We start from the raw sequence: 16,886 nt of genomic DNA, 5'->3' as shown, positions 1-16,886 counted from the left end.
TATTAGAACAGTTATATTGTTATAATTACAATGAGAAACACTAGTTTTAATAAGAACTTTTCCTAAATTAGAGAAAATTCTGAAAGTCTTATGAAATTGACTATCCTGAAACTGAATACTGTGATCAACAATTACATGATCAACAGAAGGAGGGAGGGATAAGAAAAAGAAAGTAGGCATAAATCGCTTCGAAAATACAATTCCAAAAACACTATTAGATAAAAAATATTGTTTATTTCATAAGATTATACATATTTATATTAATTTCTAATTATAAAAAAAATTCAATCCTATGAAGCAATCACTGCCTCGTCCCAAGGACCATAAATGTTATCCTTGTACTTTTGGCATCTGATATACCAGAGTGGACATATAAAATGAATAAATGTTACAGCAATAATGAAGACATACAAAAATATTTGTGACACAGATAACAGTAAATATATAGTACTAATTGCTAAAATGGTTGATATGATAATTTTATTCTTCATTTGTGACAAAAAATATGGTAATAATACAAAACATTGAACTGAAACTGTTAAAAGGGAGAATGCGTGTAATGGTGATGCTAATCTGGAAGCTAACATCAATGAACCAAAAATTGAGGATGTTATGGACAAGGAGTCTGACAAAGAAATCTGCGATGCTCCATATTTACTGAATATTAAATGAGTTAAAAACATAAATATTGTCATGGCATAGATTGTGTCAGTACTGATCGTCTCAGTTAACGTCTTTAAAATGGGTGATAGCACATAACCAAATGTGAGAAATATCAATACTGTCCATAAATCTTTTGTCAGCTTCACAGATTGATCAGGCACTCTAATCTTATAAATAAAATACCCAAAAATCGTCAGGATACTTCCTGATATTACAATAACATCTGGTGTGGTCCACTCATTATTCAACCAAATAAATATTATAACAAAGAGTACCACAATGCTCAATTGTATGGATATACTGGCGCCCAAGCTTATTGCTTCTATCAATGTCACATTATTTGGTTTGATATTTTTGCGTAGTTGTTCCAAAAAGGAACTATCCGTGTAATTGTCTGGTAAGCCATAATTTTCATACAAGTTTTTCTGCCACTGCACCTTCATACTGAATTAAAAATGCCCTTGGCTTTAGACTTATGAAACTTTTATTCGCACTTCAATCAGACAAGCCTAAAGTAGTAAACAAAGTACTGTAATTTTAAAATTTATCATAGTCTTTATATTCGTAATAGTAGACAATAAAATATCCACCTACCACTTTTTGTGATACATCGAAATAATGACATTTTCACTTTAGACGTATAGAGAGCGCATTATTAATAAAATTGTTAATATATAAATAATCTTGTGCATATATAAGGAAATGTATTTCATAGTTTAATTAACATAATTTTATAGATAGATTTCATAACCTATTTTTTCAGAAGCTGTCACTAGGTTTGTTCTTTTTCGAAGCTGTCACTAGGTTTGTTCTTTTTCGAAAACTGCACTAGAACTGTACTAAACTAAACTAGCGCTTATAAACTTCGCTCTATCTTTCTTCCGCATCTAATGAGCGATAAAAATAGAATGGCGCTTACAGCGCGTGAGCGCCCAAAAGGAACGCAGTCTAGGACAGACCAGAGCAGACAACACTGGTTCACGTCAATGCAGTTTCCGAAATTCACTGCCAGTGATAAAATTCTATAGTATACGTGATATGAACTATATATTTTCAGTACTGGCAGTGAATTTCAGAACGCAGCCGCAGAAGACACTGCTGAATTGTCTGCACTAATGGCTCCTGCACACAGGACGCGGTAAAGCTTGCCGCGCGGCGGAAGTCCACGCGACAGCCAATCAATATACTGCTTTCCGTAATAACCTTCTAGCTCTTACGGAAAAACAACATATTGATTGGCTATCGCGCGAACTTCCGTCGCGCGGTAAGTATTACCGTGCAGGAGCCATAAGAGTAAAATTTTCCTCGGAAAGGACGTTTTGGAATACAATCCAAAAATGGATTTATCGCTAGGGAATTATCGTACGCTACGCGATAAGCGCTAGGAAATTTCGTGACAACCACGCGAGAGAGAACCGTCTGGAGCACTGACGGTCTTGACAGGTTTTGCTGCTTTTAGTGGTATTATATTTTCAAAATGGCTGCTACGAGAAGATTGCAAAAGGTAATTCGGAATTTGCTATCGTGAGGATAACGCAACGACGGTAAGACGAAATCGTCGCACGATGAACGAGTCTTTCTCGCGATCGATCGTACTCCACGAGGATGGCGGTCGCGAAGAATCGCCCGCGTACAGTCATGCTCTTCGTCACTGACACCGGACTCTTCGATCATCACTCGTAATCGATGCCGACAGTATCGTCATTATCCGATTTCCAAGGCCTAATTCGCGTATTCTATGTGAAAAAGCTCGTGCTGGTGCGCGAACACGTCGTGACTCAAAATTCAGCATACGACTCGACCACCACTCATACTTTTACCTCGCGACTTCTGACCGCTGCATTCTGACTTTTTTCAGGAGCTGGGTGACTTGAGAGCGTCGGCGATGAAAAACTTCACAAATATCCAAGTAGACGAGTCCAATATTCTCACTTGGCAAGGCCTGATATTGCCGGTACGTTTATATGTTTCCCCTCGAAGCTCGAGGACGTACGTAACCTAAAATATGCGCGCGGAAGTGCAAAGTGCACGTCTGTGAATCTTATGACCTATTTTTGTCCGGTATAAGGTCTTTTTCATTTTTCACGCTGGAACTGAAACAAGTGTGTCGTTTACGTTTTTGAAACTGAAAGAAAAGAGAAAAATGTGTGGGAAATTGTAAAAAAAAATGTGTAACTAGTGTGTATGCACCTTATTGCATTATCTTGATATGAATTTACATTTTTTTTTTTAATCTAATCTGTAGTCTCTCATCTGTATTGCTTAATCAGTACTTTTTATTTAATTGGTTTAATCTGCTTATGATTTTGTCATCCAGATTATTTTGGAAGATATGTAGTTTCTGTAATACTTTTTTAGATGTAATTTATAGTTTTGTATAATTTCAATAATATATAACACATATGCAATTTAGTTTTTACTGAGCATAAAAATAAGATATTTCTATAGGACAATCCACCATATAACAAAGGTGCATTTCGCATCGAAATCAACTTTCCCGCAGAATATCCTTTCAAACCACCAAGGATAAACTTCAAAACCAAGATATATCATCCAAATGTAGATGAAAAGGGTCAGATATGCTTACCAATTATAAGTGCTGAAAATTGGAAACCTGCGACGAAAACAGATCAAGGTCAGATTTTCTGCATTTTATTTGTATGACCGCTAATAATTGTCACTTGTAACCTACAATTGAATCATTAATGCAATAAAACATCTGTCTTTGACAGAAGACAAAGATGAAGTAGATGTCATTCCTTTTTTAAGAAAAGGAATAGTAGAATACTTTTAAGGAGAATATCTTGTTTGTATTTGCAGTGATCCAAGCTTTGATAGCATTAGTGAATGATCCCGAGCCTGAGCATCCACTGAGAGCAGATTTAGCTGAGGAATTTCTCAAAGATAGAAAAAAGTTTCTGAAGAACGCTGAGGAATTTACGAAAAAACACGCCGAGAAGAGGCGGGAATCATCGTCGTCTAACGAATAACCCCGAGTGATTAGCTTTACTCACCATGATGCCTGCCGCCCGTCAGCTGATTCAAACTCAAGCCAATGTATACCTGTCTGTTAATCCCTGTGAATCTCATAGATTCAATTGAATCTCATAGATTCAAGTTAAGATGACTCTGTACAGTATTGGTTAACTCCGATGATATGAAAATATACGCAAATTGTAATGTTTATAATAAGATGGAATGGACTTTCCAGAGTACAGTAAATTATGATAAATAACTGTATCATATTGTATACAATTTATACTTGAAGTCATATTATGCAGTTATACTTTGGTTTAACGTATCGAAGGTTCGTTACATTCCAGCTTGATCCTGTAGGAATGTATACGATGGTGAAAAATGGTTCAATGTAGAACCGTTTCGTTTATCAGATGTAGCAGTATATATTAAACCAACACAGTTTCCAATGTCGTTTAAGGTGTTAATTTATTGTCGCATTTCGAATTTATATAGCCACCGCTTTATAACTGTTAATAATCTTAAGATTATGACTAATAAACGACGAACAATGTTTGCTCTCGATTTCGAATCAATTTTTTGGAACAATAATAATATGATTAAACTTCCAATCTTGATATCAAATTATTATTCCAGTCTCTTTTTACTTATAGTATACAACATCACATAAAATTCCGAAAATATGTAATTCAATTAGCAGATTGATTTAGTTTGAGAATACCGACGAATGTCTTTTTCCTCTTGACTTTGAATGATTGCATCAACGACATTAGATATGCTTCACAAAACCTCGTATATATTTGATCATATCCTGTACAGAATTATCTTAAGTTACTTTAATATGAAATTTGTCTGGTATATAAAGTTTAAGTGTAAATTATATTGTGACGCTTGCGGCAACTACCAAAAATAAGAAATACGCATTTCAATATTTACATATAAGCAAGAGTTAAAACCAATCCAATATGAATCAAGATTTCTTTTTAAATATTATCATTTAAAGCATCAATGAAAGGAGTAATAGGTCTAAATGTAATCGAAAACATCGAAATGGGGTTTCTAGTCACTTTGTCTTTCTGTCTAATTGCTACAGCTTCCAATTTCTACAGTAGCTTGAAAGATTAATGTTCTGTGGAAATCGTATTGAAGGTTTTTCTCAAATATTCTAATAGTATATGGGTGAACAGATAAATAATCTGTAATGTATTATCAAATGTAGCTTGATAACATAGAAAAGTCGTGAGTTATGGGAATGTGAAATGTTTTCTTCACGTGTGTACACGCTGCGTTTGTTTGATATTTATACCTGTACAGGATTAAAAAGACCTCGGAAATAGTTAATCATTGATACAAAAACATCGTACCAATTAATTCATTTTGCCCATCCGTTTATGCGAGAGAATAATTTATAAAAATCTTATAATTTTTTTTTATAACTGAGATACATGTTACTTACATTTTAACATACGAAATGTATTGTTTTCAGCAATTTATAGTGAGATCTTGAGAAATGTATAAAAATGCTAAAAAAACTGTAGATTTCTTTTAGATTTGTTTTTATCATATAAGAATAGATAATTATACATAAAACATTAACAAAAGAGAAAGTGAGAGAAAAATAAAAAAAAAAACAAAGAGAAATTCATTTATATCGAACATAGTAAAGATATGTTTTAATATGTAGTACTTGAGAATCATTTTCACTTTATCACGAATTGACTACATAAATCATTTCTGTCCAGTATTATATCTCAATTACAAATTCCTTCAGACAATAAAATTTATTAGAATAACATTATGATCATTATGGTTATTAAATAATGCATCTCAAAAGCAGTAATAACTAATTGGACCTTCATTTATTCATATATTAATGTGTGAAATATATAAATACTGTGCATATGAGAATTGTATCCTTACCTCAGCCAATAGGCTTGTATTCCTATTATCATAAACTTTCAAGAAAATTTCAGCATTTATTCTTAGAATTATAAATAATCGCATAATCTCAACTTATGTAGGAAAAAATTGTTGGCTGTATATACAAATATATATATACACATATGTATGTGTAGATTATCTCAATATAATATATAAAAACTTTCATGCGAACGGTAATCTGAGGATAAAACGTATATTTTCTATCTGTTTGGCATAATAGACTTTGTATAAAGAATAAATGTCTTGGGTGAATGTTTCAGGAATAATAAGATACTGTGTTATAGGATTTTATTTTTATTCAGTTTCATGTAAGAAAGGGTAAAACCTTCGTTTAAATATTAAAACTTCTATATTAATAAATAAGGAGAATATAAATGAAAATACCACGATGTCGTTCATTTCGCCTTTTTTGCTCTACACAACGTGAGTCCGCATAATACATGTTCAAATTGAACTTCAGCATTTTATTAAGTTCTCCGTTCTTTATTTAAGCTCATACGCATATTTTATCCCGTTAACAAATTCTGCATCTCTTACAGATTCGTAGATCCCACTTTTGGCATACTATAATAAATATTCCGTGTTGTACCAAGTCAGCGATCAATTAAGTCGTATGAAAAAAAATAATTGAGAAGCTAGGTGGAAGAGGCGATTAGAAGATAAGCTAAGTGTTCATTATGTAAAAAAGTGTGTATATTTTTAATTATTATAAATTCGGAACAGATTTGAAATAAATATAATATATGTAGCAAGCACATCTAACGAACTAATATGTATATGTTCAAAATCTAGAGCTGCTGCTAAAATTTGACGTCTGTGTTTTTACGTTTTATCGGGAAGTAAACAAATTTAGGGGTATATAGAGTGCAGTCGTTATGAAAATAATATTGATTTGTTGGAAATGAGACAAGTATATTCTTAATAATACATTCACATCGCTTATTTACATATATAATAATCGGTAGACATCAACGTAAATAAAACTATATGTAAATACCATTTCTTTCCTAATTTCACGACATATCCGAATAGTATTTATGTTACCGTAGACAATCACAGTCTTATAAGTGTAGAAAAGTTCCTAATTGCAGTATTATCAATGCGAATCGTCGAGTTCTTGAGTAACTTAACGATATTTTACATCGTTAAAAACGCACATGTTAACTAAACTCTATCTAATTTAGAATACATATTTATTATATTGAGTGCTCACATGTATCTTCTATTGTAATCAAACAAATGCGAATGTTCGAAATGTGAAAGGTGTGGGAAGCGCATCGTTCAATGTTTAGAAAAAAAAAAATATGCGCATCCCCAATATTAAATCTAAGTGCGTATCATTCTTACGATACGTACCAACCTTTTCCACCAAACTAGTCAATTATCAGAAGAATATCTTGCCATTCATTCCAATCACAGGGATGTTCCGTCGCAACAAGTATAGGGTATGTCTCGTTCGTACTGGGTACGTTGTAATTTAGTGTATAAATATAATGTAAAATACAAGAAAGTAAATTTAGAGTTCAAATGACAAAATAACCCGCATCAAGTATTTCTCTTATAATTTTTAGCACTCGATAACGAAATGACACACGTCATGTTCATCTTTGATCTTATATAGATCTTTGATGTTTATATAGATTTATGTATATCTGTGTATGTTACGTGTGATAGTTACGGCAAAACAAAGATTAAACTATGATATCGTGATATCGTTGGCGCTCTATCATTTTCAATTACTTTTCCAATCGTATATTCCTGCAAAGAATATTACAGGTTATGAGTTGGGCTGCAAATATTAGATAGTTATCATATATCGGGACGTTCTTCGGAAATATTGTTTCCTCGTTGGTATGGAACATCCCTTGCACATGATCTCATTCTCAAACAGAAAATGAAATAATAACGAAGATAACAATGGCGCGCGACGTGAGAAATAATAAACTGTATAATAACGATGACGCGAATCGGTGAATAAAATATGAAGAATCATTAATATGTGAAATCAGAAAGAGGATGTATATATTATTACAAATTACTTACATGTTTGTACACATCCAATATTTGAATTCAGCATTAAGCAACGTACGTATACACCTTTCTGTTAATTAAAGTAAATCATCGATTAGTAAACATACAATTATATTAGCGGCGCTTTGCGTGTAACAATCTGTGCTTTACATACCGATCTTCTGGTGTGCGAGCCAAGTACTCTCGTTCAATTAAACCTTCGATACGTTTCTTAATTATTACAGGTGAAGGCAAAAATCGACCTCTTAATTGCTCAGTTACTTCTGTTACGAGTATGTTGTGCTGTAAGAAACAATTGGTATTAATTAATAATTATGCAGTATTATAGTTTGTTTTGTTAGAGCATATTTTTCAATATTTGTCAAGTGTATAAGTAAATTTTTCGTACGTACAGGCATACGCTTTCGGGCTTTCATAATTCGCACGATGGCTGCTTCTATTTCATGTTTTCGATCTTCGTCTACTTTATTGCGCGTCTCTTTTCTTTCAGGCTCCGATTCTCCTTTCGCTGCTACAGTCTGAATCTTTACTCTGGACAGATCAATACGAATATTTGGTATAAGATTCTCATATTATTTATATGTTTATTGTCGCGTATAAACGTATAATACCTGTGTAATTTACTGCTAAAACTATCGTTCACACAGAAACAATGCGAAGATTCAATGTCCTTGGTACGAGGGTGTTTGAGTAAGATTCTTTGCGTAGCTTTACCCATGGCGAGAGACTGCAATGCTCTGACCAAGTCCCTCTCTGGAATATCGGTTTCACCTAGAATTTCCTACACAATATTCATACATATGTATATATGCAATAGTAATGTGACACATTTCGGAATTTTTTTTCCATATACATATAATTAACATACACATATGATTAATCAGTCATTTATAAAAACTTATATCGAGACTGACCTCATATGTTAGCTTCTCACTCTTGTTGAAGAGCATTAACACACACATTTGGTAAGTGGAAACTTGTATTATGTGTTTTCGCGGACTACACGTGCTGCTTCTCTGGCTCAGTAAACTGCCACTCGCGTTACTACCATTTCCGAGAGAACTTGAAGACGACGGAGTATCCAAACCACCACAACTACTCTCTTCTCTACGTGGTCCATAAAATATCGCATTCAAATCTGCGGAACCTATGCAAATACGTTTGTAATATTATACTAGCACGCTAATGTAAAAAATGTACTTAAGCAGATATTAATGGATAAAAATGTGAGAAAAGAATGTAGTTTGGTACCCAATTGTGGTTGTAACGATAATTGTCGGCCGCTATGTTTAGCCAGATAGAAGCGTCGGAAGGCATCGAAGGCATCACGTGGTGCGGTGGGCATACTACATTTTGGAGTGGACGATTGCGTCGGCCAGAAACCCGTTGTGAGTACCCGTACACTTATTTCCACACCGTGTAAATTCGTCTGTATAAGATAACAAGTGTGGAAAGATAACACAATAAAAAATAGAAATCAATTCTTTTTTCAGGATACTTTTTAGAACAATATTTTGAGCGATCGTAAACAAAATAGAATTTTTTTTGTAAATCACGTAATTTAATAGAACGAATTTTGTTTTTGTTTGAAGAAAATTGTTAAGGCCAATATTTTATTTAATAATTTATTTAAATATTGATACATAGTTTATAAATGTTTTTAATTTCAATCAACAATATTTATATTACTTACACCAGACGCAAGAACATGATCTTTGAATTCATCCATGATAGTGTTGCTGACCGTAATATCCTTAAACATACCTTCCAATTTTGACGTGAACTGACATCCGCATTCAGTCTAAATAAATATTAAAGACGCGTATTATTAATCGTCTGTAAAGTGTATACATTATATAATAAAGCAACTATTCTTTTTTTATATCATTAATAAGAAACATATGAAGAAAAAATATGTCAATATAAACACTTTACAGAGATTAACATAATCAAGAAAAATAATTTTCTCTTATCTTTATGAAAATGAGGATATTACTATTCTACAGACAAATATATATTTGATAGAATACGCACTTATTTTAAGCCATAGACGCCTGGGCGCGCATATATATGGCATATAGTGTAAACTGCCCCGGCGTCTATGTGTTAATATACGAGTTTACAAACAGGATTTATGAATATGCGTAAATAATTATTTAAGAACATTGCTAACTTTCACTACGAAATTAAAAATTCGAGCAATTTTTTTATTATTCAATGTACAAATTTTTTATTATCAATTATTATGTCCAGGTCAATGTTGAATATTCTATTTGATAGAATCACTTACTTCAGAACTTATAATAAATTAATTTATATAAATTAATATATTAATTTATATAATTGTATAAATTAATTTATATGTAGAACCAGGGTTGGGAAAGTTACTTTTTAAAAGTAACTAGTTACAGTTAGACTGAAGTCCCATGGCATGTATTTTTCGCGTACCGCGTAAGCGCGTAACCAATAAATTGCGACGTTTAGTATTTCTGTTGAAACTTCTAAAAGAATAAAAAGATGTGATTGGTTACGCGGTTACGCGTTACACGAAAATACGTGCCATGGGACTCCAATCCTTACAGTTCCCTTTGAAAATGTAACTAGTTACAGTTTCAAATTACTAGCTGTGAAAAGTAACTCGTTACAGTTACTCAAAAAGTAACGAGTCGTTACTTTTAAGTTACTTTCTTGAAATGATTGTAAATTATTACTGTAAATACAAAAATCTTACATTTTAAGCTTTACTAAAATGTAAAGATTAAATTTTATAATATCTATCACATTAATTAGTCTATCCACTTAACAAATTTTAAATCTGTACTTAACATAATAAAAATTTAATAATAATCTTGTAGAGATAAAAGAATTTAATCACATGCTCCATAAATACGTTGATAAATTTATTAAATTAATATACGATTACTATATAATTTTTATTTTATTTTTTACGTTTTCCAAGTACCTATTAAAATAACTGTTAAAAAAGTTACAAGTTACTAAAAATAAGTAACTAATTTAAGTTACAGTTGGGAAAAAAGTAACTAAGTTAAGTTACAGTTACCAAAAAAATATAACTGTAACTTTGTTACAAATAACTAGTTACTTCCCAGCCCTGTATAGAATTTATTGTATTTATGTACAAGCGGCTATTGAAATATAACCTTTGCGAGGCTGACACATTACTCTTATTATTTCAAATATAAGCGAAATCAATTCTAATATGAATTAAATGTTCCCAAAATAAAGATTTGAATCTAGAAGATTAAAATTATATGATTTAAGTTATTCCTTCTTACCTTAAGTTTGGATATCATATTCTTTTCACTGTCATCTGAAACAGACTTATTCAACAATAACCGCTTGGCTAAATGTTGTTTATAGTACCGTTCAAACACATCTTTTTCTTGTAAAAAGCGGAATAAGACCATAGTTTTATCTAGAATTCCTTCTATCTCTTGCTCTGTCATCTAAAAGTAAACAGATTTATATAGAGATTTCTATAACACTCATAATTATAAATTAATCATGTATAGTGTAGTAGAATGCTACTTACTCCTTTAACACCCTTCTTCAATTTGTCATCAATAAAGAGTGAGAGATACTCTGGACTTTTAGCATTTAAGTTAAGGAAGTATTCGAAATCTGATGCTATCATCTGTTTGTAATTTTTATCATTATTGAAAGAATAATGTAGAAAATGATCAAAGCGATCCTTTAAGTCTAATAAGTTCTGGACATAAAGAACGGCGTTTGTAGTTGATTCGTGCTCTTCCTGCACCAAAGCGCGGCCTTGTTCTTTGAGAAACTGAGATACACAATCGCATACAGTACGTAATCCGTCCGACACTCTCGAAAATAGTTTATACATACAACCGAGGTCTTCTGTTTTCTGATTTTTGAGCATATGCACTACACCACTGTTCTCCATCTGTCACAAGAACAGAAGTGAATTAATAGTTTAAAACATGTATGATTATATATGTATGTGATAGTATAATTATATATTATGATTTAAATAAATCAGGATTATTGAAGAATAAAGTCACAATAATAACAATAAAACTGAAGCACCTCAACAATGGTTTTCATGTGTATTTTGATTAATTCTTCTTCTACGACTTCCACTATTCGCGGCTCAGTGGATTCATCTAAATAGTGTTTCGCCCTTTCGGATTCTTCGCAGATTCTAGCTTCAACTTTTTTTATATATACCGATGCGCTATTCTCTGCCAAAAATTTTTGAGATTCCATCTGAAAAAAAAAGGATGTTATGCGTTTAGTATACATGTGCGTATATTTAAAAATTAATAAATTAGACGTCTTTTGTAAACTAGACATTTTTAATTAACTAGACACTTACTCTATAAAATTCAGCACTTTGTTGTAAAAAAGGCCTTTCAAAATCTTCTTCATAAACTTGACGACTGTTAATCCCAAGTAACATCAACATTTGGCAGGCATTTTTTATAGCGCTACGATCTACGACTTCGCCTTTTCTTTCTCTTGCTACCATACCTAATAAAGTTTCTCGTAAATGATCTCTGACACATCCATATCTGACCACCTGAAATGAAAAATTGGTTAATTTAAATACGACAGATTTATATATGTATGAGACAACTTTGTTTTCATATATAAGCAAATATTGCATAAATATTGTCCCAAAACTGGTAGAACACCCGGTTAGGGGTAAGTAGGGGGTGCAATTTGGAACTGAAAGTTTCTCTTCCATTTTTGGATCCGACAATTAGTTAATTAAATCTGCCAATCCCTTAGCGCCCCGAGTGAGCGCTCAGGGACGTAGGACGCCATGGGCTCTTCAGGGGCCCTGCTTGTCCGTTTTTCTCCCCTTTTTGTACACACACACATACACACTAAAATCATTCACGGTACTCAACCACCGACATGCAGAAAATATTCAAGTCACCTACGTACTCGAAGGAAGCGTACCACACATATCCTCCCCCTCCGACATATAAAGCGCAATCATTCCGCCTACTCGCACCAAAAACATTCAAATTATTCATGCACTCATAACCACACACAAAATACTCACACATCACCCCCACACACTGAAAACTTGCCACTTTCCTAGCCTCAGTCAGGCACCCACCCACTCACTCATTCATATTTATTCTCGTGTGATACAAAAAAAGGGGAGAAAAATGGACAAGCAGGGTCCCTGAGGAGCCTACGGCGTCCTACGGCTCTGAGCGCTCACTCGGAGCGCTAAAGACCTTTGCCTGTCAAAAAGTCTTAACCGTAATTCCGTAAATTTCTAACACATACAATTTCTAACACATACGTAAATTTCTAACACATACAATCAGATAGAGCAACGCAAGTGAAAATTGACTTTACGGTTACGAATTTGAACTGGTTCTGAGGTGCAAAGGCCTTAAGGGATTGGCAGATTTAATTAATTAATTCTCATTAACTAATTGTTGAATCCAAAAATGGAAAAGGAACTTTCAGTTCCAAATCTCACTCCCTATCTACCCCTAACGGATGTTCTATCAGTTTTGGGACACCTTGTATACAAGTCATTCAATAAAACATAAATCATATTACAATGGATTTAAATCGCTTCTATGTTTATCTTTATAAAGTATCCTAATACAAAAACAAAAAATCGAAGAAAAGATTTTATAATTACCTGATCTCGAAAAATAATTAATCCAAGATTATACACGTTATCGACATCATTCTGTTGAACATACACTCTGTCCATATACATTAATATGTCCCTGATCATCACCATCGATGTCTGATGATCGTTCCACGCGAGATTTAACGTTTGTAAAAAGTTATTATGTAGAGACCGAAGAACATCTTCTCGCACTTTGTTCTCAAGATGGTGTGTTATAACTTCCTTTAATCCTGTATATAAACGTTCACCATATTTGTGAAGAACCATCATGTATGCATTGCGATAAAGTTCTTCAAAACTGAGGCCAGAATTATTTTTCTTTTGTATCTCCTGGATAGCGCTTTTCAGTAAGGTCCAAATGCTCTCGACATACTTCTCATCCATAGTTGTCTGTGAAAATAGAACTTTTGTAGTGGCCAATTACTTCTTGAACAAATAAAACTAAGGAATATATATTTTTCTTATTTGTTCTTTATCGAAATATATTGTAGCAATTTTCAATTGTCAAATAATTCATTTTATATTTCTTAACTGTAAATACAAAAAAAAATACAATATTTTAAAAATTATATTATAATACTGTGTGACATAGATATATAAATGACAATGATTCTCACAAGAATATAACTGTTTATAAGAAAATACATATTGCTTCTCTGTGTTAGTCCTGACAATAAAAATTATTTCAGTTATTCTGCTTCTTTGTTGGTCTTCATTTTTGTATTGATCCCTGATTCTAATTCTCTTTTATATACAGATTTTTTTATATATATTTACTTGTTATTCAATCATACATGTTATTCAACCTTGATCATAATAATATACACCTAAGAGTTACCTAATAAGAGTTTTATCTTACTAAACTCTTAATTATGCATCATTAAAAAATTAAATTAGAAACAACTAAATTCTAACAGACAAATTTTATATAGATTATATATATTATATAGATTTCATTATATTATGTAGATTACATATATATTATATAAATTTTAAAAACAATTTGGAAAATAAATATGTACAATATATATTTTGTAAAAAATTATACATACAATCTATATATACAAGTGAAATATTATATGAACATGAATTCTTGTCAATATTAGTGCACACACTGTTTTTTTTACATAAGTTTACTTTGTTTTATCTTTGTTAATTGACTTTTACCTTGTCACGATATGCAGTAATAAAAAGCAAGATGTGAATTTCTGACATTGTGAATTTTTAGTAAACAGCAAAATGTGGTGATATTTAAAATTTAGAATGCAGCATAACATAGTTATATAGCCACACTTTATCGCAACTGTCTTCTACATCGCTATGGTAACTGCCCAGTTGTTGATCATACTTATACAAGTGTACATAAACAGTGATAAAAATATTATTGACACATATTTATTAAAAATTATTATATATATTAAAACATTATTGAATTTTTTTAAAACATTATTAAAACATTATAGTGATAACATTCTTATGAAGCAAAATATGTATTAACAAAAACTATTAATTATCAGCGTGATAAGGAAAAATTTTAAAGTTCTATTCAATTTTGTTTGGAAATATTTGATCTTGAGTTACTAGCATCATGTACTCTTATTCTTTTTATCAATTACATATTATTTGAACTTGCATAAAGGCGACAGATTGTCCAATACCTAATGTTATACATTCGGAATATATTATGTAAAGTGCATAAATTGCACGAAATAAACGCGAATAAGCGAACATAAGGACCACAAACTGCAAGTAATCACAAATGTATTTGATAATATTCGAAACGTGAGTTTTTCATTCAAACAGAATCTTCTCATGCGAAAACAGGCATCGAACCATTAAAGATGCAAGCCACCAATTTGATACTCGACCAGTGATACAATCGAGCATATCGGTAAGCACCGTCCATCAGCTTGAGGTGACATTTTTCTTCGCGTTGAACGCGAAAATAACGCAAGGTACAGTAGGTAGGTTATGGGATTATGTTTATACGAGCCGACACATACACACACACGTACACAACTCGTGCACAATCGACATCGTGGCCGCGCGCGCAACACAGCAAAGGCGCAGAATGGATAAATAAAATCGGGAACACAGACGCGCGCGATGTGAGTACGGAAGGGAGAAGAACGGACGGAGGACACAGGCGTATCGAGAGGCACGACAGGGACAGCTGCCTGCCTTCGTTTCGCGTAGTGTGAATCGCTTCTTATCGTGTTACATCAGATCTCAAATTGTACTTACCGGAAAAGCACGTATGCGCATCTTGCTCTCCTTCTTCATCAGAGCACTGCTCTTCATTGTGTCGAATTTTTTTCGGTGTCAACCGACGCGTCAAAAGTATCTTCAGAAATGCCGTCGTCCCGACGATGCTGCTGCTGCTACTGTTGTGATAAGCGTACGGCGCCGCATACACATTGACACCGAAACACTTATTCTTTTTTTCTCTCCTTCTTTCCTAAGCACAGCAAACACTACTCATTTACGTATCGGGAACGACCGATGATCGAGGCCCTCTGTGTGACGAAGGCGAGCACTGTTGTGCTCGCGACAACGTGGACAGGACCAACGACAATGTGAACGACGGGTGGTTTTCTCCACGCGACCGCGTACATTTAATGATGCGTGCGACTAAACGCGTGTGAGACGGCGTCTCTCTTGTTCCCTACACTTCTATTTGTTCTCTCTTTCTCATTACCCCCTCACTCGAGGAGTAGCACCTTTTTTTCTTAACCCGGCAAGTGAAGCGCTGAAAGGATATATATGCTTTGGAGGATTAAAGGGCGAGAGGAAGAGCGATGACAACGCAACGACAATGGGCGAGAAAGGGAGGGAGGTGGAGAACGAGGGAGAGAGATAGATTGGCAAGCGAAGAAGCGGTGCAGCTTAAATGAACGAATGAACCAACGAATCGTATAGTTTGGAAAGAAAATATCGCAGCAGTAATCCCTGTCGACAATTCCGAGACGGTCCGAGCACACAGATTAATTTTTCTATACGTGTGTGTGTCCTTTTTTGTTCCTCTCGCCCGCCGCCGTTGCCGCGAGAGTCCCGACGCGGCGCTCTCTTTGGTGGTGTTGGTGATGGTGGTTGCTCGGTCGCGATCTCAATAAAGAAGCGGCGCGCGCGAGTCCGACCGCCCCCGTGACATAATTGAGTATTCGATACACACCGCGGCGTTCTTACGGGGTTCCTATCGTTGCGCCAACACTGACACCAACTCCTCCACCGCCGCCGTCCCCGTCCCCGTCGCCGTCGCCGCCGACAGCAGTATCCTATCACTGCCTTTCGTACTATTCGCGAGAGAACGATGCGCACAGAATCACGACCACCAACACACTATGAGCACAGGACTACACAAGACTGCCATCATGGACAACGAGGTGCGATCAGGCAGCTGTTCTCGAGCGTCGCAATCGCTTTATAGCGGTCAAATACGCCTTTACATTGGGTGCTTCCATCTGCTCGACTTGTTTTGCACGGTCATTTCATTGGCTACGAGTTATCTCGAGATGACGCATAGCTATTTTAAGGCTGTCTCGCGGAATGCAGTACAAGCAGTACTATTTTTACGACAGTCTGTTGATTTTGGAACAACTGAAATATGTGGATTTTAACACGTCAG

The 16,886-nt window shown here is 34.0% G+C and overlaps 3 protein-coding genes across 8 annotated transcripts; 1 reads left to right on the top strand and 2 right to left on the bottom strand.

Annotated features, from left to right (window-relative positions):
• Positions 1-214: 214 nt before the first annotated feature.
• On the bottom strand, positions 215-1,645 carry LOC116843853 (phosphatidylinositol N-acetylglucosaminyltransferase subunit C). The gene is made up of 2 exons (XM_032814687.1): positions 1,258-1,645; positions 215-1,172 (listed from the first exon to the last, which is right to left on the bottom strand). Exon 2 carries the CDS (start codon positions 1,104-1,106, stop codon positions 291-293), a length of 816 nt encoding a protein of 271 aa, XP_032670578.1. The 5' UTR covers positions 1,107-1,172; positions 1,258-1,645; the 3' UTR covers positions 215-290.
• A 356-nt stretch (positions 1,646-2,001) lies between these two features.
• LOC116843837 (ubiquitin-conjugating enzyme E2 L3) lies at positions 2,002-5,348 on the top strand. Its single transcript, XM_032814656.1, has 4 exons — positions 2,002-2,167; positions 2,522-2,617; positions 3,112-3,298; positions 3,484-5,348. The coding sequence occupies exons 1-4, from the start codon at positions 2,141-2,143 to the stop codon at positions 3,651-3,653; spliced, it is 480 nt and encodes a 159-aa protein (XP_032670547.1). The 5' UTR covers positions 2,002-2,140; the 3' UTR covers positions 3,654-5,348.
• Positions 5,349-5,854: 506 nt separating this feature from the next.
• Positions 5,855-16,669, bottom strand: LOC116843836 (cullin-3). 6 transcript variants are annotated; one of them, XM_032814650.1, is made up of 15 exons: positions 16,434-16,669; positions 15,506-15,719; positions 13,268-13,651; positions 11,972-12,175; positions 11,683-11,862; positions 11,165-11,539; positions 10,908-11,078; positions 9,305-9,412; positions 8,863-9,040; positions 8,526-8,758; positions 8,223-8,392; positions 8,004-8,142; positions 7,766-7,893; positions 7,624-7,681; positions 5,855-6,144 (listed from the first exon to the last, which is right to left on the bottom strand). In XM_032814650.1, exons 2-14 carry the CDS (start codon positions 15,560-15,562, stop codon positions 7,657-7,659), a joined length of 2,352 nt encoding a protein of 783 aa, XP_032670541.1. In that variant the 5' UTR covers positions 15,563-15,719; positions 16,434-16,669; the 3' UTR covers positions 5,855-6,144; positions 7,624-7,656. The 6 variants fall into 6 exon arrangements, with proteins under 6 accessions (XP_032670541.1, XP_032670540.1, XP_032670544.1 ...); XM_032814649.1 differs by having other exon boundaries at positions 15,506-16,669; XM_032814653.1 differs by lacking the exons at positions 15,506-15,719; positions 16,434-16,669 and adding an exon at positions 15,095-15,296.
• Positions 16,670-16,886: the final 217 nt, after the last annotated feature.

The sequence above is a fragment of the Odontomachus brunneus genome, unplaced genomic scaffold (assembly GCF_010583005.1).
Source record: "Odontomachus brunneus isolate Ranch 3 - 2012 unplaced genomic scaffold, Obru_v1 Obru_scaffold_036, whole genome shotgun sequence".
Classification (NCBI taxonomy): domain Eukaryota; kingdom Metazoa; phylum Arthropoda; class Insecta; order Hymenoptera; family Formicidae; genus Odontomachus; species Odontomachus brunneus.
This window is presented reverse-complemented; position numbering and strand designations above follow the sequence as displayed.